This window comes from Podarcis filfolensis (genome assembly GCF_964270895.1).
Source record: "Podarcis filfolensis genome assembly, chromosome: 2".
NCBI lineage: Eukaryota > Metazoa > Chordata > Lepidosauria > Squamata > Lacertidae > Podarcis > Podarcis filfolensis.
In genome coordinates, this window is record NC_139605.1 from 51577589 (window position 1) to 51601742 (window position 24154).

At 41.3% G+C, this 24154-nt stretch overlaps 1 protein-coding gene across 5 annotated transcripts in view; it reads right to left on the reverse strand.

The window, feature by feature from the left end:
- TEX264 (testis expressed 264, ER-phagy receptor) overlaps positions 1-24154 on the reverse strand; it is a 159223-nt gene that overhangs the window by 96847 nt on the left and 38222 nt on the right. For all 5 annotated transcript variants that reach the window (XM_083603537.1, XM_083603534.1, XM_083603536.1 and 2 more), the window contains one exon: positions 14384-14605. In XM_083603537.1, the coding sequence (XP_083459663.1) occupies positions 14384-14605 (222 nt within the window). The remainder of the gene's footprint in view (positions 1-14383; positions 14606-24154) is intronic.

A 24154-nucleotide genomic window follows, 5' to 3' on the forward strand; every position in this document is an offset into this window, starting at 1 on the left:
GTAGGTGGAGACCTCCAGGTATCCCACCTGAGGGAAGGTGAAGCCAAGCCTATGCTGATGGAGCCGCTCCAGATCCAGGGGCTGTGCGTGCCCATGCAAAGGGCGCCCCCCGTTTTATGTGGGGAGCTGTCATTATATACTGAGTGAGACCAGTGGTCAGTCTTGCTCAGTTCTGGCTCTTCAGGATTTCAGACAGGAGCTTTTCCTAGTCCTACTTTGAGATGCGTAGGACCTTTTCTGTTCAAAACATGTGCTCTACTGAACTATCGCCATTTTCCATCTTTGAGAATCCACAGATATGAACACATCAGTTAATAGATCTCTCTCTCTCTTGCTTTTAAGCATAACAATCAGAACTTTAGTACTGCTTCAGTGCATACAGCACACCAGTTATAAGTAATATATCAACATTTCCTACCCAACACATTGAGGCAGGGGAGACAGAGTTGTTCCCCAAAAGATGCCATATCTTCTCCAAAGTACATAATGTCCCTAGTGGTCTGCTCCATGGCCCAGTCGCCAAAAGAAAGCAACATGGCTAGATCAGCTCTTCCTAGTCAAAAGACGTACTTTTAAAAGGAACACAAGCAAAACAATTCCATAAGGACCTCCCAACGTCTGCCTGGTGGTCTCTAGAGCTCTCTAAACTGCAAGTTCTATTAATCTGCAAAATGTGCCACTTGATTTTTAATTTGTGATACACAAACTGTGGAGCCATTAGGAGAGAACAGCAATATAATTATTTTGACATGATTTACATGTGGAAAATAAAAACAATTGTAGTGGATACCTCTAGAGGCCACAGAAGTCAAAATTAGATTCTCTACATAAGTCACGTTAAATTCTCTTAAGACCTGCTATATTATCATTGAAATGCTTCACACTAGATTCTGCACCTGGCATTTTCCACTGTTGACCAGACACCAATCAAGATGTTGCTTTTGCCCATAAAGTCCTGAATGTCCTCAGACAAATATACCCAGGGAACATTTTCTTCCTCCATTTTGCTTTGGTTAAGCTGTTTTATTTTATCCATTCCAATTCAGCAAAAAAGAATTTGACTAATAGAAGATTAAGTTATTAATTGGCTTAAACTATACCACCATTCAAATTCAAAATAATGACAAGTCACAAGCAACATTCCTTAATCCTTTCAGCACTTGGGAGACAACTATTCACTGTTCCATTTTGATGAGTATTGTCTATAAACTTCACCCCCTTCCACTTGTGTCCCAATAATGCTTTCTTATCTAGCCCACCTACTCCTCTTCCTTATACATTCCCTATTATATGGATACAACTAAAACTAAATATTCAAGGACAAAGACTTTGGAAGCATGTGGCTTCCTAACTGAGGACTTAGGCTTGCCTATAAGTGACATGATCATGAGTTCAACAGAAGAGTTTATTCTCACCTTAAAACTTTAAGGGTGAAACAGCCTCTTCACAAGAACTGGCAATACACTAGTCAGATATAAGGCAGATAGTTTAAAACAACCTTTCTAGCCTGGTGAACTCCAGATGTTTTATATTACAACTCCCATCATCCCAAAACTTCTGGAGGGCACTAGGTTGGGAAAGCTGATTCAGAACATCTGCTTCTTGGTCACTCTGCGCTTCCCCCTGGTGGTTCCCACACATCCAACCTGTTTTTTTCTTTGGAATAGTTTTCAATATTTGATAACTTTTCTATTTATTATAGTTATACAAGCATATTTTCTCCCTTAGGACTCCTGAGCACTTTATAATCTACACATTTAAAAAAGCAATAGGCAGCATCATTAGAATAAATGAAGAACACAGCATCACAGAAGCAGCTAATTAATCAAATCAATTAAAATCCAATTTCCATGACAGTAGAGCATTGTAGGCTGTGTTAATTCTTCCAAAATAAGTATTTAGTCCATTAATCCAAAATAATTATTTCATATTTAGTGGAAGTGTCATCAATCTGGCCCAATTTTGTGATGTGTGACAGCACCAAAGAGGTCTGGCTAGCTTAGATGACCCCAGGGATCCTATAACTGTTATAGAATAACCCATTTACAGTGAGACTGCAAAAACTAAATAATAAAAAAGTGAATTCCAGTTTTAAAAGTATGTGAGGGTTTGGCTAGTTTTGTTCTCATGTTCCTTTCAAAAGGAAACTAAACTGAAAAAGCCCTGTTCCCATGGAACTTCTCACTGCTTAAAGAAGTAGAATGAGCACAACATTTAATAAAATCATAGAATTGTAAAGTTGGAAGGGTAATCTAGCCCAGTGCCCTGCAATGAAGGAATCTCAACTAAAGCATTCATGGCAGATGGCCATCCAGTCTCTGCTTAAAAACTTCCAAGGAAAGAGAGTTCACCACCTCTCATGGGAGTCTGTTCCACCACCAAACAGCTCTTATTGTTATTCCTAATTTTTAGCCAGAAGCTTCTTTCTTGTAACTTGAATCCATTGGTTTGGGGCCTACCCTCTGGAGCTGGAGGAAACAAGTTTGCTCCATTCTCCATGTGACATCCCTTTAGATATTTGTTGTTGTCTATCCTATTTCTTCTCAATCTCCTCTTTACAAGGCTAAACATACCCAATTCCCTCAAATGTTCCTCATAATGCTTGGTTTCTAGACCTGTTATCCTTCTTAAGTTGTGGTGCCCAGAACTGGGCACAGTACTCTAAGTGTGGTCTGACCAAGGCAGAACAGAGTGGTACTATTACTTCCCTCTTGATGGCTCCCCAGTGTTGTAGACTAAGGCAGGGGGTACTTTTTGTGTAAAGGGGTCTGTACATGCCTAGCAGTGTCTATGTTAAGAAAGGCTTTGTTGTTGTTGTTGTTGCTGCTGCTGCTGCTGTTTCCATTTCCAGTGGGCATGAGCAGGGCTTCCTGTACTGACATAACACCATGACATCTTGTACCATGCTGGTGCACAACACTTATGAATATGTATAGTGCAGCTTTACAATATCAAGGAAGGCTTTCAAGTGTTGCAACAGAAGTCCATAATCTCCACCAAATCCAGATCCTTGTCTGACTCAGTTCCTCTTTGGGCATAACTTCAATCCTGCCATCAAATTCTGCTTCAAAGTGGAATTGGGTAAGCCCCCCCACCCCCCAAAAGCAGAACTGACTGAGGTGTTCCTATCCTCTCTTCCCCTGCCCCCTCTCTTTCTGCCACAGACAGCGCTACAGTATGGTTCACCAGTTCCAACTCTTGGACGCTTTTAAAAATTCCTGCAGTAAAAAATGAACCAGACTGGAGTTTGCTTTGATTGTGGAGACTGCATTAGTAACACCTGTCCTGCAATATGTGGCTTGGAACGATGGCATCCTCTACAAAGGGCAAAGACAGATGGACTTCTCAGCTAGAAAGCAATTAAAACACCTCTCAAGCTATCCAGTGTGCCACAGGACAGAAACCACAGAGTCCTAAAGGCCTTCTAATGAAAACATGGGGGGGTGTATTTTGTTTGGTGAAGATATTCATACACTCTGCACACATGCACACAGGTACTCACACTGAGACTGCCACAGAGGGATAATTAAACTGAGAACATGAGTGAACGCTCCCAGAAATGGCAGGTTACAGTTTAATAAGCAGCTCACAATGTCATTAAAATGCTCACCCTGGGAGAGCATCTTTAGAGAGGCTTTCATTTGCATTCCATGACCTGATATTCTGAGAACTTGGCAGATAGGAAGAAAGAGCTGGCTTTTGGAACTAACAGGATCCAAGGCGCCCACTCGCGTTTTCTCCCATCTTCATCCCATACATCAGAACCTCAGTGCTTCAGAGGCAACACATCACTTTTAGCAATTGCAGAAATGCTGATTGGAATAACAAAGTACTGTACCCAGCACTCTCTAGGTACTAGGAAAATGGATGTATATGAATGTGGAAAGAGCTCTCCTCATGACTATTTCTTGGGCTACCTATTTTCTACACATTTTTGTCTTGACCAGCTTCACCACCCTGAGCAAAAGAACCACCAGCAAGCTGGAAAATAGGCAAAAATAACAGGCTATGCATGGAAAACCTGTGACCTTTCACTTAGAAGACAATCCTAAAATGCCTCTTAACTGTAACTGTAACAGGAAAGTGATAAACTGGGATTCAGCTAATGAATCCTGTCAGCAAATGCCCTATACAAGGACTTCCACATGTGCAACAGGCTTTCTTCCCTCCCCTCGGCATGCCCCTCAGAATTGGCTTGGGGGCTGTCGAGAGAGGGAGAGGAGCTGTGAGTTGTTCAGTCAAGCAAGCTGAAATACCTGCCATGGCAGAACAATTGTCTTAGCACAACATTAAATTCATTTCACAGTAAGGCAGAATATACAGGCTTCAGTCCATCGTGGCATCAATAATCCAGCAGCCACTTTCTTCTCATTCCTCCCTGTAGAACTGCAAATCCCAAACTCTAACTCATAAAATGGAAGCACACTATACTGGGAACTGTAGTCTGTTAAGGGTTCTGGGAACTGTAGCTCTGTGAGAGGTAAACTACATTTCCTATGATTTTTCAGGGGGAGGGGACGTGTTAAAAGTGCTTTAGACGTATGGTATGTGTGTGCAGCCTGTACTTACCTTGCTGCAAATACAAAAGGATTGCCTAGCAACCAGCTGGCCCATACTTTAGCCTAAACAATTTACTTTATTGAGGCTGTTGTGAAGGCAAGTTCTGCAGCACTTGAAGTACCACTTGCCTTACACATTCACATTTGGATGGGTTCAAGTAAACAAGTGAAGGACTTGCCAAGCACAAATACAGACACCTATGCTAGAAAGGGCAAGCAGCACAGGACCAAGAAGCTATCTGCAAGATATCCAAAAAGGCAAGCCAATTAGAGCAGGTAGCTCAGAATGAGAGGCTCAAAATAGATGTTGCAAAAGGTGGGAGAGGGAAGCCAGATGAAAGAGAGCAGTACAGAATTTTTCCACACATTTCCTGTCATTTGTTGGGTTTCAGGCTCATAAATAAGTAATGCTAAAATTACCAAAGGAAACTGGACATCAGTAATTCATAAGTTCCATTCCTGCTTGGCTGCAGAATGGCCAAAGAGAGTCTTGTCCTATGTACCTCTCTGTAAGCCAGTTTCCTCTTATAAAAATCAAATAAACACATTTTATATCTTACCCTTTATGAATGGCTTAGGGCAGGTTTTAACATGCTTATGATCAAAAAAATAAAAACAGAGTCTAAAAAACATAAACTGTAAACTATCAAATATCACAAAAAACAGACCTTATTATAACCCCAACCAATTCCCCCTGCCTCCCGTCCCAATCTGATAATAAATGCAGTTGCTAAAAGCTAACAAAAATAGAATTGCTTTATAATTTGTTTGGAAGATGCTCGAGTTGGGCTTTAATGAATCTCCAAGGACAGAAAGTGAGTGTCATGGAGTTGCTGTCAGTCATCCTTCGAGATTTTAAAGTGACACAGGGGAAGAAGTAATTTGTTAGATATGAGATGCCAAAAGGCAAACTATCACCAGGTCCTGCAAGCAGGTCTTCAACACCTCATGATCAGTAATATCAAAAGGCACTGAAATATCCAATGGGATCCATAGGACATTATTTACCCTGTTCATCTCTGGGCTCAAAGAGTTGATCAGCGCTAGAAAAGAAATCCTCAAGTCATACCTGGGCCAGACTAACAGTTTTACAGAAAACTGGTAGCATCTTGGGGTGTCTGAAGTTACAGTGACCAGCACAAGAGGACTGAAATAGGGCAGTGATTCTTCCTCAATGGTGCCACACAATCAACCCAAATAATCCCCATCCCTGGGAGTAGCTGGGGGGGGGGGGACAGCTGCCCTCCCAATCAATAAAAATACATAGCTAACTGAGGTTCTACACACACACACACACACACACACACACACACACACATACCCTGCTTTAAAGCTCTGTGTCCAAACGGGGCAAAAGGTAAGTGTGTATAAGCCCTCAGTCTGGTAGTGCTGATGGAAGAGCTGGGTGACCCCCCCCCCACTTTGACAAACTGCCCAGAGCAAGGGAAAGCAGTAGCTCCAGAAACCTTTTATCAGCTGATGGCACCAGACTGGTCATCTGCTTTCATTTGATTTTCCAGGCCAAGAGAATTATAGATTGACAAATGAATGCCACGGCTGAAATTGTCTATAAGAACTGTCTATGCATTCCCTCATCTGACCAGCAGCCACTAAGAAGGAAGAAGTCTGTGACCAATCCAAAGGCCTCTTGGTTTAAGCCTAGAAATGTCTGACAGTCTGCACGCCTTTGAAAGTCCTTCCCTGGAATTTCCAAGCTTGCAATTTGTATGCCCTTTATCCACTTCAGCCCCTCTACTGGCTTAGGTTTCACAACTTTTTTTATCCTCCATTCTCTCTTACTAAGCCCTTTTGCTGGTTTGTTGTTCTGTTTAAAAAAGACACTTCCCATCCCCTTGCCATCTTGCTGCTCATATTGTGCTGCCCTCAGTCATCATCTCCATTCTCCACCATCCCACCTTAAGCTCTCTCTTATTCTTTTGTCTTGTTTTTCCATCTCTTTCCATTTTTAAATAGGCTGTTAAGTTGCTTGCCTAGGAAGAGAGGTGATCCATTTGAACCACATCCTTCTCTCTTTCTCTCTCTCTCTCTCAAAAAAAAGATGGGGGGAACCAGAGCCTTCATTTCATTTACAACACGGAGACCCTTTGAAGAGACTTCTTTTTCATAAGCCCGTTTGCCTGCTCGGTGCATCCCGCAGGGACAAAGCAGCAGAAAGGGGGTCTCCTTCGCTCAGCTCGCCTGACCTACGACTCTCATTAAGAGAATCTTTTCAAACCAGACACTGCAAAAATGTCTTGCTTGCGCCTCAGTTGCTTGGGGGAGGTGGAGGGGAGCTATTTGGAGAAGCTGTCTCCATGGCAACACATATTCCCATCAGAAAATGTGCACAGGTCACCTGTTTCTGTGAAAGTTTCTCTCTTGTTTTCTTTCCCTGTCTCTCCAACAGGTGCCAGGGGAGCAGATGCTGTTTGCCACAGGAGCCAGGAGGGGATGTGAGAACATCCCTGATTTGGGAGCAATGCCTCAGGAAAGCCATCCCCTCCCCCTCCCCCCCAACCCCAGCTGTGAAGTTGGCAAATGTCTACTCTGGTATGTGAACAGTAGCAAAATGCAGAGATCCCAGTGCTCCATATTGTGGGAGGGAAACAAGAACCTGACACTTCTGAGGGCTCAGGTGCAAACTTGAATGAAAGGGGCAGCCAAGTGACAAGCCTGGTCTCCAGGTGCTATTCATGTCAAACCTGCCATTGTGAAAAGCAGTTCAAAGATATGGGAAGAAGAGGGAGTTTTAAGAGAGGAGCATTGGCAGAATTGGCTTTGCAAGGAAACCAAGCCGTAGGTTTAGACAGTTCTGCTAAAATGGCTTTCACCCTCTTCCTCCAAGCAACAGAGATGAGAACCACCTAGGGAAGTTTGAACAGTTTTTGCTTATTTGTGGTATATGGCTCGGGTGACTGCAAAAATTGCCCTCCTATAACATCCTAGATGTTCTTACACAAAATGGCACAAGGTGCATGGTACTGATAATGCATCATTTCCAGGGCTCCACAGCAGGCAAATCAGGGCCAGGAGATAGGCACACTGTTGATGTGGGCCTCAGTTCATGAAGGCTTATGCTATAATAAGCAAGTTCGCCTTTACGGTAGCACAAGACTCTATATTGCATTTGCCAGGATATTGGAATTAAAAAATCTAGCAATGGAGCAATTCTGGGTGCACTTGCCTTGTGAGAGTCCTAGACTCAAGAAAAATGAAAAGGGAAGCAAGCAAGTAGGCAAAGAGGCCTGGATAACTGTAAAACAAGGTCTTACCTAGGCTGAAAACAGGTCCCAAAAAGAAAACAAAAGTAGCCCAGATCAAGGCGCTCTTGCTATCATCTCTTGAAGAGATTCTAAACAGCTCTTTTTAATATTTATTCTCTTAGTTTAGTACTGAATTGTAAACTACCTCAAATGTCACAGCAGAAAGGCAGCATATCAAAGCAACTCCGAAAAGCCACAGTCTAATTTTGGAGAGTTACTGTAATATACAGTAGTGCCTAGACAAGTGTCACAGGTACTGGAAGTATGTAGCACACCCTTGGAAAGAACCTATGGGCTTGTCAGGCCAACATGCCTGACCCCTCCTCAGTTCAGTAAGACAAAAGACAAAAACTACACCAAGGCACGTGGCAGGGTTGCATATGCACTTTCTCATACTTTATACTTGACTCAAGGACAAACTCTTGCCAGAAAGGCTGGCCACACTGGAGTTGAGAAACCGAAGACAGAAGTGCAGAAGACAGAAGGTTCTGATCTGTTGGCTAGTCTACAACAGATGACTAAGCTCCCATTATTTAATACCAGGTCTGTCCAACCCAGCTACTTCAAGCTCTCTAGCAATGACAGGAGGCCGTGTTGCACACCCCTATACCTTTACATCTGAAGGCAGCCCTGATTAGGGAAGTTTTTAATGACTGATGTTTTAATGTATTTTTAATTTCTTGTTGGAAGCCACCCAGAGTGGCTGGGGTATAAGTAATAAATAATAAATAAATAAATAAATGGTTGAAAAGTGGTTGAAGCACACACTGATTGGATAGCTCACCAAACCAGGTCCAAACTTCAGGCTATTCAAACAACTGAGTCTATAGAGAATTAATTTTTTTAGGATTATGGTTCTAGGAGCCTCAGCAGCTAGAGACCTTGTATTTTTCCAGCTCAAGTCTTACATTCAGGAAATCAATAAAAGGTAAGGAAGAACATGCCTCTAAAAAGAATAGTTCTGATAGCAGTCCCTTAGTAATTAATCTGTGTTCTGCTCATTTGCCTCTGGTTTTGGTTAGAATCACAACTCTCAGATCCACAAGCACACACCTAACTGACTCTTTCTTCCTCATGTATTATCATTTCAAATTTCTGAATTTCAACTCCATATTTGTAAAAATGGAAAATCTTTTCTGTCTGCTTTGAGATTTACTTATAAATAGGGTCAACTGAAAGACCCCCAAACCTATAACTGACTAACCCTCTAATATGCCCCATAACCAAGTTACATTACCTCAATAACCTCATTCACAGAAACTTCATGACTGAAATCTGCAATAAAAATATCCAGTTTCAAGTTCCCAAGAGAGGCACACACACAAAGCAATCATAAATTTGATGCACATTTGCCCAAGATTTCTATCTCACTAGGTTGAAAAAGAAAAGTTTCAACTTAGGATAAATCTCTGTTCTTCATTCAGTTTGAAAAACATAAGCACCAAGGATTTTGGATGTATTTATTTTTTAAACCAGAAAGGCAGCTCTCATTAAAAAGCTACCAGGTGTTCCCAGCACTATCTGTAGCTCCTTTTTTAGCTTTAATGATTTCACTGCTTATGTTACAGATGCACTCTCCAGGACCTTTCCTGGAGCATCCAAATGTCATCTCTGCACCCTAAAGCAAGTGTAAATTTGGTAAATCTGATGTTGCTATTAAAAACGTAGACTTGCACATAAAGTGCACACTTAATAGCACTGCTTTCCTTACTCACTTTCTACTGCCCATATTATCAGCACAAGCTACAACAAGGCTTGTGCATTTACCCATAGTTAGGGCCAAAGGAAACTAGTGTGCAAATGCTGAACAATTGGCATTTGCACACAGCCATTTATTATGGAAATGGCACTGCCCATAGACGCAAATTTAGGCAATACCATCCCCATGAAAATGCCATTCCACATTTTTTCTACCCTTTAATCCTGATTTACCATGGGTAGAGGGGGATGTTATTGCAGAAACATTAAATCTGGATTAAACGGGGGGGGGGATGTTGCATGTATATTCCTCAAAATATGCATGATAATTATTATTATTATTATTATTATTATTATTATTATTATTATTATTTATACTCCGCCCATCTGGCTGGGTTTCCCCAGCCACTCTGGGTGGCTTCCAAAAGAATATTAAAATACTGTGATACATCAAACATTAAAAGCTTCCCTAAACAGGGCTGCCTTCAGATGATAGGCACTGAGGGCCCCTCCAGATGTCATTTTTTACTTCACATTCAATTATTATCTGTGTGCATGATGATATCAGGGCTATAATGCATGATCCCACTTTGAATAATATTTGCAGGTGCAAATGTTTTATGATGGTCACAGCACTTCATTTCCAATCAGTAAATATATCATAATCAGTGTTAGAAACTGGACTACAAAAGCTAGGAGCAACATTGCTCCTGGGACTTGGACTGTAGGCACAAAAACAGAATGTCTAGTTGCCACTTTTTTATTTATATAGAGATTTCTTTTTTAAAGACGCTACATGTTTTCTGTTTTAAAAACCAGATTTTGGCACAAATTTAATCCAGACATGTTGAGTAACATGAAAGAAATAATAGTTTAGCAGGAATTTGTTAATACAACTACGTGAGTGTCATAGCTACCTGGCAAGAGCAACAGGGAGAATCCCATAATGAAGGCTCTGTCATTTCCAACAGTCTATCCATCAATTTCCTTACAGGAATATTTGTGGGAAACAACCTGCTATAGGAGATGCAAGAGATTCATCGCAAACAATGATAAGTTGGAGTGGGGAAGATGATACAACAGGAAGTACAAAGCACTGATGCTTCCTGGTGCCGTTGCAGGTCCTCTTTGAAGGCAGTTTAATATCCCCAGCCACATTATAAAGAAGGAAGTATAGTGGTACCTCAGGTTACAGACGCTTCAGGTTACAGACGCTTCAGGTTACAGACTCCACTAACCCAGAAATAGTACCTCGGGTTAAGAACTTTGCTTCAGGATGAGAACAGAAATCGCAGGGTGGTGGCAGCAGGAGGCCCCATTAGCTAAAGTGGTACCTCAGGTTAAGAATGGTTTCAGGTTAAGAACGGACCTCCAGAATGAATTAAGTTCTTAACCCGAGGTACCACTGTATTAGCACACAAGCATTGCTGTCCATGAATTCTTTAAAATGCCCAATTCAGCACAGAAAAATGTTGCTTTTAAAGAGGCAGGTGCAGATAGAGCCTTGAGAAAACATTTTGGAAGTGTAGCTAGGGGTTCAAGTCAGGCCAATTAAGAAAGGTGGGTGTTTTAAATGTTATCTTTTTATTTAAAATAAACAAAAATAATCCAGTAAGAACAAAAATGCAATCTGCTTTTTAAATCAACAGTGATGACTTAACATTCTAAGATTATCAGTTAATAATGGTTTATACAAATTGGTATAAATTAGGGAGAAAGGGAGGCAAGTACCAAACGACATCACCATCATGCTGAACATGTGGAAATGCCCTAGCTTACAATGAACACAGGAATTCTGAAATTCATGATCAGTAATATTTCCCCCCACTGGAAAAACATAAGCTCTCTTTCTCCTAACAACATCATATATTGCAATCCATGGAGGTTTCCAAGTTTGACTGTTCTTTTGTTTTCTCCTCAAGATCGCCTGCATTCTAAGCAACATAGGGCAGGGTTGGGGAAGAGATAAAATTCCAGAGAATGGGGATGACCTACATGAAAACTGAATTGAATTGCACTGTCCTTTGGTCTTTAAACAGTCTCTCCCTTCTGAACTAAATAACACTCTTGCAGGTTACAGTATGTCCATTCAGCTAGCTTCCTTATCAGAGATGGGGAATAAACAAGATAACTGAATGGCAGTCTTTCCAAAGAGTGTTCTTTGCTGGCATGCAGTAGGGCAGGCAAAAAAGCACGTAAAGCTGTCAATTCTGATGAAGGAAAACTCTCACACAGGGTGCTAGGAAACAGCAGTACAAGAGTCAGATAAGATTTTAGGGATGTGTTTTTTAGAGTTAAAAGTTTGTGATAGGGAATTAGTTTGACAGGAGATGGGAATCAGTTGTGCTCTATTATATAGGAGAGGATACATGAATGGAAACATTTGTGATGTACAAAACGTACATGAGAACCTAAACGCATTCCCTTCAAAATCACATTCCTGTGTTTTTTTTCTCTCTCTCTTCCTCTAGGCAAGACTGTTGCTGTGAAATTGCCATGTCTCCTTTGTGCAATTTTATGGAGAGTCCAGACAACTTCATAAGCCAGTTGCAATCCTCCCATGTTTTCTTACCTTCCTCTACCTTTTTTTAAAATAAAATAAAAAACCCACAGAAAATCTGCTAAGGAGGGGAAGAACAGAATAGCAGTTCAATCTCTTTGCAGGTATGGATGGTAAAATGTGTGATGGAGGCAGAGTGAGAAGCAATGTTCCCGGGGGAGGTAGATGACATGTTGGGACAGCCTCTCCTCCTCAGCTGCTTGCCATGAATTTCTGGTTTCAGAGCTGTTTCACATGCTGCACCATAAGTCCTTTTTCTCCTGATCTACCAGCTCTCTGCCTTAATTAATTGCTTCCTGTAATGAGGTTCCCTCAACCCACACAGTTCAAATAGTTATTTAATTAGTAGATTACTTTGAAAACATTAGTGCTTACTTCCAAGTACAGATGTGCAGGTGTCTCTGGCTAAAACCCTATAAGGCTGCAATCCATTAACCCTGGACTGCAGTCGGGCACAATTTGTTTTTAATGCAGTTATACTACAGTAGACAGACACAACTAAGAAGGAAAAATCAAGGCTATAAATTTTCGATCCATATTGTAACACTGACTGGATCAGGATATCTGATTAGGTTCCATTGTGAAATTACGGTAACTACACTGGAAAAGGGCATTTCCAGGTGAAATCCATGGGACCTACAGTCCAATCCATAGTCATGTAAATGCAGAAGATAAGCTGCAACCCTCTTGCCCTGAGCTGCAGGCATTGTCTTTTTTAAAAAAAAAAATACAAGTTTTTAATTTTTTTCAATTGTACTGCTTCAGTAACTGCATACATGTACATAGGTACAAATACAAAATAAGGAGCTAAAATGGCACTGAGAAGCATCTGCTTCAAAATGTCAGAAGAGAAGTGACAAATGAGGGGAAAGGAGAGGAAACAACAATTCTCACAAAGCTTTGTCTTGCCCATAGTGCCATGCATATAGGCCCCAAAAAAGGATAGACCCCTGAAGTGTGGATGGCTAATGCAATCCTGCTTGCAGTTTACAGGACTAGAGGCCCTCCATCTATAACAGTGGTTCTCAAAGGGGAGTGGATGGAATGGATGGCAAGTGTGGCAGAAAGATTCAAGAACAATCAAATAAACATTTCGGTACAGCATAGAATAGCACAGCACAGCATAGCATACTTTCTGGATGTCCCAAGATAATATTATACAGTGGTTATGTTCTATGTTATAGATTAAGCACTGCTAGGAGTTTTTTTTTATTTTCCAATATATTTATTATGAATAAAAAATTTGGTGTGGCATGAACAAATGTTTATTCTGAAAGCGTGGCCGAAAGAAATGAATTTGAGAAGCACTGATCTAGAAGCATCCACCCACCCACCCACTCATTCATTCATACATACACACAAAATTGGCATTCTCTGAGGAAATATCTATGAGGCCAACAAACTTTTAGCTTCAAACATATTTAGCAAAAAAATCATCCCAGTCCTTTGGGGATGGTAAGAAAGTGTCTTCCACTGGTACACATGAAGAAGATTACAAGCAAAAAAACCCCACATGTTTCCATCATAACAGTGAATATTTCAAAACCTTGTGTAGAACATTATACCAGGAATGGGGAAATAGATCTGATCTGTGGGCTGGACCCCTATCTCCCCAACATCCTCTGGGTCAAAGTTGACAAGTGGTAGAGCTGCCTACTTATCATCTGATGTCAGAATAATATCAGGTGACCCATGACATGGCACTTTAAAGTCTCCAATTGTTGAGTCTTCAAACCATTGTGCAGAGCTTCCTGCAAGTACAAATGATCAGTTGATTGTTAATGCTTACAGAGTGCCTGTACAACACTTTGAAGTCCTTAATATCAGATAACAGTCAGGGCTGCAAAGTGCCATGCACAGCCCTCTGAAAGCACAGCCCATCAACAGTGATTGTGAAAAGAAAGGAAAAGCCATGCAGATCACTTATTGGCTCAGCCTTGACCTTACTGGACCTATTTCTGACATCATACATGACGTCAAGTTTACGGGAGGTGGGTATGGTTTCTCGTGGACAAAATGGAGAGGCCTGTCAGACCTAATTAGGCCCAACGGTCAAAGATTCCCCACCACTACTTCATACACTCCACTGATCCCGAAAGATAACTGGTGTCTTTGCAAAGTCTAAAGGAAAGACGGTATCACAGGTAAATAATACGTAACAGCCAGCAACAGAAAAAGGATTCAGGCTGCATGATTAATTGGAAATATATAATATAAGATAATGTGTATCACCTTCACAAGGCAAGGAGAGGGTTTTACCTAGCAGGCTTAAAACAGAAGACTTGTTACATAGGATCACTCACCTTGATGTATACGTCAAGGGCTGTGTGGACACGGTTCACTGCCAGATGGATGGACAGTGGAGTCGTGTAGGGAAAAGTTGCCATGACAACATGGCTAGGGGCTGGGAAGTTGATGATCTTGAAACCATACTTCAGAAACATGCGCAGCACTTCCTCAGATGGCTTCTCTTCTCCTTCACTCAAGATGCTACCCACAAGATAGCGGCATTTCTCTGGATCCACCTTTAAAGAGAAATAAGGGCTGGCATTAGACAACAAAGGGCTTCAAAGGGCTCATGATACTGTGTTTAAAATAATGGAATAATACCAGTCTTATCATTCAGTGATCCTACCTATAGCTTAAGGCAGTGGTTCCCAAACAATGTTCTGGAGAGCCCTAGGGTTTCTCAGAAGCTTATTAGAAATGGCAAACATTTCCCAGCATGATAACTTCCCTACCATTACTGACATTTATGTGCAGCCAAAGAAGAGCGCTGTACAAATTGACCCAGAGCCAAACAACACAGTTTTGAGAACCTTTAAGTCAAGATGGGACTCTGGGTGGTTTATTAAATTGTGCATCCAATTGTCATATTTGCCTGAAAAGGGGGTTGTGGGGAAATTGCAGTCAAATATAAGTAGCAAGCTTAGGGCTAGTTAATACATGAAGGGGTTAAAGGTAAAGGTAAAGGGACCCCTGAACATTAGGTCCAGTCACGGATGACTCTGAGGTTGCGGCGCTCATCTCGCTTTATTGGCTGAGGGGGCCGGCGTACAGCTTCCAGGTCATGTGGCCAGCATGATTAAGCCGCTTCTGGCAAACCAGAGCAGCGCACGGAAATGCCGTTTACCTTCCACCGGAGCGGTACTTATTTATCTACTTGCACTTTGATGTGCTTTCGAACTGCTAGGTTGGCAGGAGCAGGGACCGAGCAACGGGAGCTCACCCTGTCGCGGGAATTTAAACCACCGACCTTCTGATCGGAAAGTCCTAGGCTCTGTTGTTTAACCCACAGCGCCACCTGCATCCCACATGAAGAGGTTAAGACCAGAGAATTATATTCCTAGACCCAGTTAGGTCATGGGCCCTTGTCTCCAGAGAAGTAAAGCTTCTTTGTTCATTTTCTTTCACTATGTGAGATAGGATGTGCCTGAGCTTACTCGCTACAAACTCAGATCATGTGCTTAGAGCTATTTCACTATATTTTGTATCCCACATTGCTGCTGCATAGAATAACTGTGCATAGAATGACTCTGACGTTTGGAGTTTGTAAGTAAAGCATTTAAACTTACGAACAGTGTGGTCTGTTCACTGCAAGATGGGTAGAGAGGGGAAGCACTGTAAAAATTGTGAACCATCCAGAACAAATTTGGGGGGTTACAGATAGGTAGCCGTGTTGGTCTGCCATAGTCAAAACAAAAAAATTTTTTCCTTCCAGTAGCACCTTAAAGACCAACTAAGTTAGTTCTTGGTATGAGCTTTCGTGTGCATGCACACTTCTTCAGATACACAGGGGGGGTGTATAGGGAGGTGTATAGGGAGGTGTATAGGGAGGTGTATAGGGAGATACACAGGGGGGGTGTATAGCGAGAGGAGAGGGAGGGGAAGTTCCACTGTGCAGTTGGAAGTCCTTGCTAAAATGGAACAACTTTGTTGGATGCAACTCTATTCATTTAACATTGTGTGGTTTGGCCCTCAGTTTACGCAGGAATTTGGCAAAGGTTACCATAGTTGGTAACCTATGTGAACTGAGATGGTGACAAGGTTTCCCAAACTTGGGTCTTCAGCTGTTTTTGGACTATAACTCTCATCATCCCTAGCTAGCAGGACAAATGGTCGTGGATGATGGGAAATGTAGTCCAAAAACAGTTGGACACCCAAGTTTGGGAAACCCTGCCTTAGCAGATGCCAAGAGATTTATTGGCAAGACAAATCAATGTTAAAGGTCACTCTGAAAGTTGGCATTTTGGAAACCACTGCTTTAAGAAAGCAAAAGTTATTCTTATTACATTTGTTCAATGCTTTTTACCATCAAAGCAACTTACAAAAGATCAAAATACAGAACTTCTGAAACATTTAAAAACCACAATGCAGAATAAAACATAATGATAAACACTTCAACAGAAATATCGAATTGAGTCTGAGGGATGCTTCACATATTGCATTTTCACCATATACATGCTTCATGCTTGCTGTAAGTGAAAGGCAAGCAAAAGCAAATTAGTTGTTTTTACTGATGTTTGGTTCTTGAATACTGTCTAATATCCAATAAAAATTCAACCAGTAACTATATGACTAGTATTTATCACTATAGATTGGTTAATTGTGCCATATTACTGTTGCCCTCTGCTACACAAAAATAGCTTTTCACCAACATCATAGGAGGCACAGTCACACAGCTCACAGCCACTAAGTGGAAAAAGTAGGTCCAGCTCTCATTAGTACTGCATTTAAAAAATGATTCTCAGAATAAAGATGGAAAGATCAACTTTAGGAATGTGGTAAAGATTACTCCAAACTTAATTTCAGCCTTGTATCTCCCTTGGAACCCCAGAGCTGCAGTGAATAAGAAAACACATATAAGCATGTGCCGGGTGCCTTTCTTCAAATACTAATAATCACAACATAAGCAGCCAGGTACACCTGGGGTTAGGATTAGGAAAAAGGTTTCCAGCTTAGAAGGGATGTCAAAATAGGTTTGAGCGTTGTCACCACACATTTAGAGTATAGTCATGAAAATCATGTGTTTCCATGTTTCATTTGCTCATAGGTAATTTTACTGCAGAGTGGATGCTATTTGTCCCAGTTGTGGATTAGCAGATTCTCACAAGTAGCCACTGCATATGGATTATATGTATTGAAAGGATTTCTGTGTAAACCTTATTTTTGGCGTAATGGAAGACAAAAGTCTATATAAGTTAAATGAATGTCTATGAATCCAAAAGGCTGGCAGTAGACTCTAGTCTGTCTTGACAAACAAACCAGACCAAACTTAAGGGTCAGATTATGAAATCTGAAAAATCTTTCTCATCTGAGCAACAGAGAGAATAAGTGCCTCACAGCAACAACTATGCACAACATAGACATTATCTGGTGGAAGGCTTCATTGACTTCTGTAGTGGCTGATCTATTTGTTACTCAACAATGCCAATTGTAGGAAAGAGACCAATTAAAGCCAGTGCCAATTATCTGTCTATTATGAGTGAAGCAACAAGTGAGCAGCAGCAGCTGCTGCCACTGCCAATCCAAAGGTCTTACTGCTCTACCTGCTAGCCAAGGACCATGCTGTGACATTTTAAAAAAATATATGCAGACAGACTTTTAAGGAATCTGCCAGCTGAATATTAAAAACAAACCCCTGACATTCTCAGGGCCGTCATCCAGGCCAGCGCTGCCATTTCTGCTGCGTGCTGTGAATGAGTTTTCCTTTTCATTTTACTCATTCAATGACAGGTATAGATCACCATGGTCTTGAAAGCATGTTTTAGATGTTTTTGATGCTTTCCTAAAGGCACTAAAGCCAAGCAAAAGGCCAGGCAGAGGAAGAAGATGCTGTTTGCCAGAGACCAATTCTCCTTACTAAATATGGAAACGTGTGAGTCAAATCAGGTCCCCCTTTTCCCACATCAGTCATAAGTATGGAGTTAAAAAGACTGATAATGCAAAGGTACAGTTAAAATACGTGGGGAGGCTTTGGGTGGCATTCGACTAAGCCTTTCTCAGAACAGACCCATTAAAATTAATGACCATAACTAAGATAGCTCTATTAATGTCCATAGGTCTACTCTGGGTAAAACTTAGATGAATAGCACAACTAATAATTACATACCAGAGACCTGCAAGAGGGAGAAGATAATATATCACATTTTGCCTTTTTTAACTTTCTCTCTCACACACTCAGGATGTTGAGGTCAAGCTGCTGATCATTTGCCCTTTCCCTTCCTTTTAAAACCTTCTACCCCCCCTTCCTTACAGGACATATGGGTACACTGAACATAAGAAGAGCCTGCAGAACCAGGCCAATAGCCCATCCAGTCTAGCATCCTGTTCTCAGTGGCTGAATGGTTGCCTCTGAGAAATCCACAAGTGGGATTAGAGTCCAAGAGCACTGTCCCTTCTGATGGTTTCCAGCAACTGGTATTCAGAAGCATACTGCCTCTGACTGTGGAGCCAGAGCATAACCACCATGGCTAGTAGCCATTGATAGCTCTCTTCTCCATGAATTTGTCTAATCCTCTTTTAAAGCTGTTCAAGTTGGTGGCCATCACTGCTTCCTGTGGGAGTGTATTCTGTAGTTTAACTATGCGCTGCGTGAAGAAGCAGTTGCTTTTCGCTGACCCGAATCTTCCAACATTCAGCTTCACAAGTTCTATTGTTATGAGAGAGGGGAAAGAACTTTGCACTATCCACTTTCTTCATGCCATGAACAATTTCATGAGCTTCTCTCATGTCACCTCTTATTCACCTTTTCTCTAAACCAAAGAGTGCCAAACACTGCAACCTTTCTTCACTGGGGAGTTGCTCCATTCCCTTGATCCCCTTTTCTGAACTTTTTACAACTCTACAATAACTTTTTTGAGGTGAGGTGACCAAAACTGTGCACAATATTCCAAATGTGGTTGCACCATAGATTTGTATAACAGCGTTATGATATGGCCACTTCAATTCCTTTCCTAATGATCCCTAGCATGGCATCTACCTTTCTCATGGCTGCTACATGTCAACATCTTCTATCTAGCTGTCTGCTATGACCTCAAGGTCTGGTTCCTGGTCCATCACTGCCAGTTCAGACCCCATGAATACATATTTTTAGGATCCACCTTGTTTATGTGATTGTAAGTGTTTTAATGTTGTAAACCACCCTGGGACCTTAAGGTGAAGGGCGAGTAAATAATAATAATAAAGCCACCCACCATCTTCATTTTCTTACAGTTATCTATATAAATAAGCATATGCAAAGTTTCTGCAGCTTTGTGGTATGGGCTGGTGCCTTAAATCCTTTAAGTACCATACAGAGACACTCCTATAGAACAATATGCACATCCAGAAAAACTCACTCAAAATCATGCTATCAGGCTTCAAGTTACAAGAAAGAAGATTCCAACTAAACTTCAGAAAGAACTTTCTGACAATAAGAGCTGTTTCACAGCTGAACAGACTCCCATGGAAGGTGGTGAACTTGGAGGCTTTTAAGCAGAGGTTGGATGGCCATCTGTCATGGATGCTTTAGTTGGGATTCCTGCATTGCAGGGAGTTGGACTAGATGACTCTCGGGGTCCTTCCCAACAGCAAATCTATGATTCCATAAGTCCCTTCTTATAGTAGATACCTGCCTAGCTTCAGTTGACTTCAGATGTTGTTCTTGTAAGAGATGGCAATACTTACAGTACACAAACTTTTGAACTGTAAAAAAAAGGGTAAGAATCACTCCTCTAAAGGAAGACTAGAACAAGTAACCAGTACAGATTAGAATGTTATCTTCTGGATTACTGTTCAACCATCCAGACACTTTTAAAGCTGCTCCACATATTGCCTGTTACAGTAGCGTCTTTTCAAGAAAGGGTACACCTGGTTAAAGACACTCCAAGGTACCAGATGCCCAGAACAAACCCTAATCTGGCCTAGATATAAAATGCACTCCTTCACTCTATTATATGAGCCAGACTGAACTGTGTTCCAACAATGCAGTCTACCAAAAGATATAGCAGGATGATACAATAAAACACTCAATAGTTTAGCAAGCTGAAAAGAAGAAGAAAAAATTGGTCTATTCAAAGGTAATTTAAAGATAAACATAACTTTTAAAGATCTGTGCTGTATTATTGCAGTTCCATTTTTCAGGACCAGTATATTAAGAAGTGAAATAATGTCACCATAAACTACACTGTTACCCTGCATTTATAGATTAGAAAAGAAGGCTATTTATTCAGACATGCAAGATGGAAGTGGTAATAGCAAGAATGACATCCAGGCATTCTGTCACCCACTCAACAGATACACCTGCCTCTTATATCTGTACAGAAATATCCCCTTTGGCAATTTGTCAGAGTATGTATGTGAAAAATGAGTGGTTAAAGTATTCACCAAGGAGTCAAGCTTGAGGGAATCAGACAAAACAAACCATCCATTTGCTTCTGTAATCCTTCTATAACCCTTATGAAACTGCTTAGTAGAAACACACCTCGCATCACTCATGCCAGAAAGGCAATCCAATCTAACTCTCATGAGCCATGGGAATAGTAGTCAGGGATGTAGGGCTTAGAGGCATAGTAGAGTAACTTTAAAGCAGAGTAAATTGAAGTCTAACCAGAGGATTTGTCCAGCAGTAACCTAACCTGCAACCAATATGTATATAGTCCCAAAATATTTGGGGGCTTGGACACACACACACATTTATTATGTGTCTGCAGCAGTTTACATTCCCATTTAATTTGCATAGTTCACATGACGGTTTCCCTCTGTAAATTCAGGTTCACCCGATATGGGGATAATCCAATCAGTTGGGAGCCACTGGGCTCCAAGGCACTTCACTCGACATGTCACAGACTATTTGGTGTTTGGGGATGGGTGGATCAACGGTCACTTTCTGCCATTCCCCTTTCCATGTCTACTATGTCCACAATGCTTTCACTCTTTTTTGGGCTGTGCTTGTAACTATTTCCAGTGTGCTCCTGAACAAGGAATCCCACCCCCCCCTTTAATCCCTCAGATTTGCACAAAACCAGAAAACTGCACAAGCAAATCTTACAAAGTTACCCTGTTCGACATGAAACACTCCTACAGCAAGTAGCATATACCCTGCATCAAATTCTCAGAGAGCAACCCTACACACCAAGGTGTTTTACTTTCCAACTCAAAAGCTCTGTTCTCCTTTTCCATTTAACTGCAAAATTGGCACCAAACCTTCTCTGCCCCCAAACTGAGCTCTGCGGGCACTCCAAAATCTGATGGATATTGTATTTCAAATGTTAGAGTGAGATTCTCAGCTGTCAGGAAAGCATCTCTGGTCATAAAGGACCACAGAGATTATTTTTGTTAGTGTTCCTGGCTGTCTCATCAGTTGGCCATTCACGCTGACCGAGATTGCCAAACTAATAACAACATTCACCTTGAAGTTCTTAACAGAAGCCAAAGTAGTTTAGCTTCAAATACATTCAAGCTGCAGGTACAAGACACAAAAGCATGGATATGCTTATCACGCAATAAGAATAGCCTACTGGATCAAACCAACGGTCTGTCTAGTCCAGTATACTCACAGTTGCCAGGTAGATGCCTGTGGGAAACCAGCAAGCGGAATATGAGCATAAGAGCATTCTCCCCTCCCATGGTTTCCAGCAACTGGTATTCAGAAGCACTGCTGCCTCCAAATGTGGCTGTAGAGAATAGTTATCATGGCTAGAAGCCATCTATTAGCCCTCTCCTCCATGAATTTGTTGAATCCTCTTTTAAAGCCATCCAAGTTGGTGGCCATCACTGCCTCCTAAGGGAGCCAGTTCCATAGCTGGACTATGCAAAGCGTGAAGAAGTACTTTCATTTATCTGTCCTGGATCTTCCAGCATTCAGCTTCATGGGCTGTTCAAAGGTTCTAATGTTATGAGAGAAAGGGAAAAAAAGGTCTCTCTATACACTTTCTCCACACCATACATAATTTCATAAACTTCCATTGTTTTGCCTCTTACTCACCTTTTCTGTAAACCAAAGAATCCCAAACGCTGCAACCTTTCTTCACAGTGGAGGTGTTTTATCCCTTTGATAATTTTGGCTGCCTTTTTCTGAACCTTTTCCAACTCTACAGTATCTTTTTTTGAGGTCAGGTGACCAGAACTGTACATAGCACTCCAAATGTGGTCTCAACAAAAATAGACTTTACATAAAGTTCTGTCCCTGCTGAGGTCTGCAGCGTGGTTCAAAGTATTTCCAAGTTACCAACATTCTCAAATTGTTAATGTACAAAACGCTGCTTGCTCAGTACACATTTTTAAACTGTTAGCATATCCTTTTCACAAAAAGGAAACATTTACACTTCCCATCAATGAAAGCCAATATACTTTGATCAAACAAGAAGCGCAAAGGTCCAACTTCCAATGACTCTCTTCTAACCAATTCTATAAATCTTTGAGAAAGGACTGAATGTTTGCAAAGTGGATGCTGCTATTTGAACCACCCTTGACAGTATATGTGATTCTCCCAAATCACATTTGAAAGTGGTGTTATATTTCATAATTGTGGGGCGAATATAACTACGTTAGTCAAGTTTGCTGATTTTAATGAGTCTGCTCAGAGTATGACTTAGTTGCATCCTACCTCTGAGTGAAAACAGCCTCAATTTATAAATTCAAGAGCTATATGTACAGTGTAGCTCATAGTCATAGCCTGCCTTAGGGGATGTGCTTTTTTATCCTCACAACAAATCTGTGAGCTGAGAGATGTTGAATGGCCCAAGCTCACCCAAGAGCTTCACCACTGAGTGGGAATCTGAACCTAGGACTCCCAGTTCAAACCTCTACCACATAACACATTCCCTTAAGTTAGGCATGATGTGCCTGTTTGATGTAAAAAAACTAGAATATCTGCTTTTTGTGCAGATTTGCAGAAACTAAGGTCTCATCCACACTTCCACTTGCCCCGTTGCTTTCCCCCAGGAAAACCCACTATTTACCACTGAATTGGAGTAAACGTCAATTGGGCTTTCTCTGTATTGGCATTTGCTTCAATTTAGTGTTAAAGTGCAGGTTATTCAGGGGGAAACTGTGGAGCAAAGGCAAAACCACTTGGACCAGTGCCAAGAAAGCATAGGACAAGCGGAAAACCACCCAGACCCATGCTTTCTAAGCACAGGACAGGTGGAAGTGTAGACAAGCTCCAACTATGCCTGAGTTTGTCTCTTTAGAACAGCACCCAACTCTTCTCCTATAATTGTTTGTCTTTAAAAACATTAGCAATCTGTGCAGGGTTTAGAAGAGGAATTTCTCTAGTGCAGTGATAGCCAATGGACTACAACTCCCATCATCCCTGACCACTGGCCATGGTATCTGGGGCTGATGGCAGCTCAGAGTTCAATAACGTCTGGAGGACTGCAGAGTTTTGAAAAATTAAAAAATAGAGTGCGAGATTGGCTTCACTATTATCAGATAATGGAGGCATATAATTTGGATAAAAAAATTGGCTTCCAGGTGGAAAAATCAAAATTGGAAACCGAACTGTTAGACTCCAAAACTAAGAATTTGTCAAGAATGTATAACTTGCTGTTGAAATGGAATACTCAGGATGAAATGGTGAAATCTGTTATGATTAAATGGGCACAAGATGTTGGACACAACATTATGATGGCTGACTGGGAACAGTTATGGACCACAGGTATGAAGTTTACGGCATGTAATGCCTTAAGAGAGAATATAATGAAAATGATATACAGGTGGTACATGACACCAGTCAAGCTTGCGAAAATCTATCGTTTGCCCGATAATAAATGTTGGAAATGTAAAGAGACCGAAGGTACATTCTTTCACCTTTGGTGGACATGCCCAAGGATTAAGGCTTTCTGGGAGATGATCTATAACGAAATGAAAAAGGTATTTAAATATACCTTTCTGAAGAAACCAGAGGCCTTTCTCCTGGGCATGGTCGGCCAATTGGTGCCAAAGAAGGATAGAACTTTCTTTATGTATGCTACAACAGCAGCAAGAATACTTATTGCAAAGTATTGGAAGACACAAGATCTACCCACCTTGGAAGAATGGCAGATGAAGGTGATGGACTACATGGAACTGGCAGAAATGACTGGCAGAAT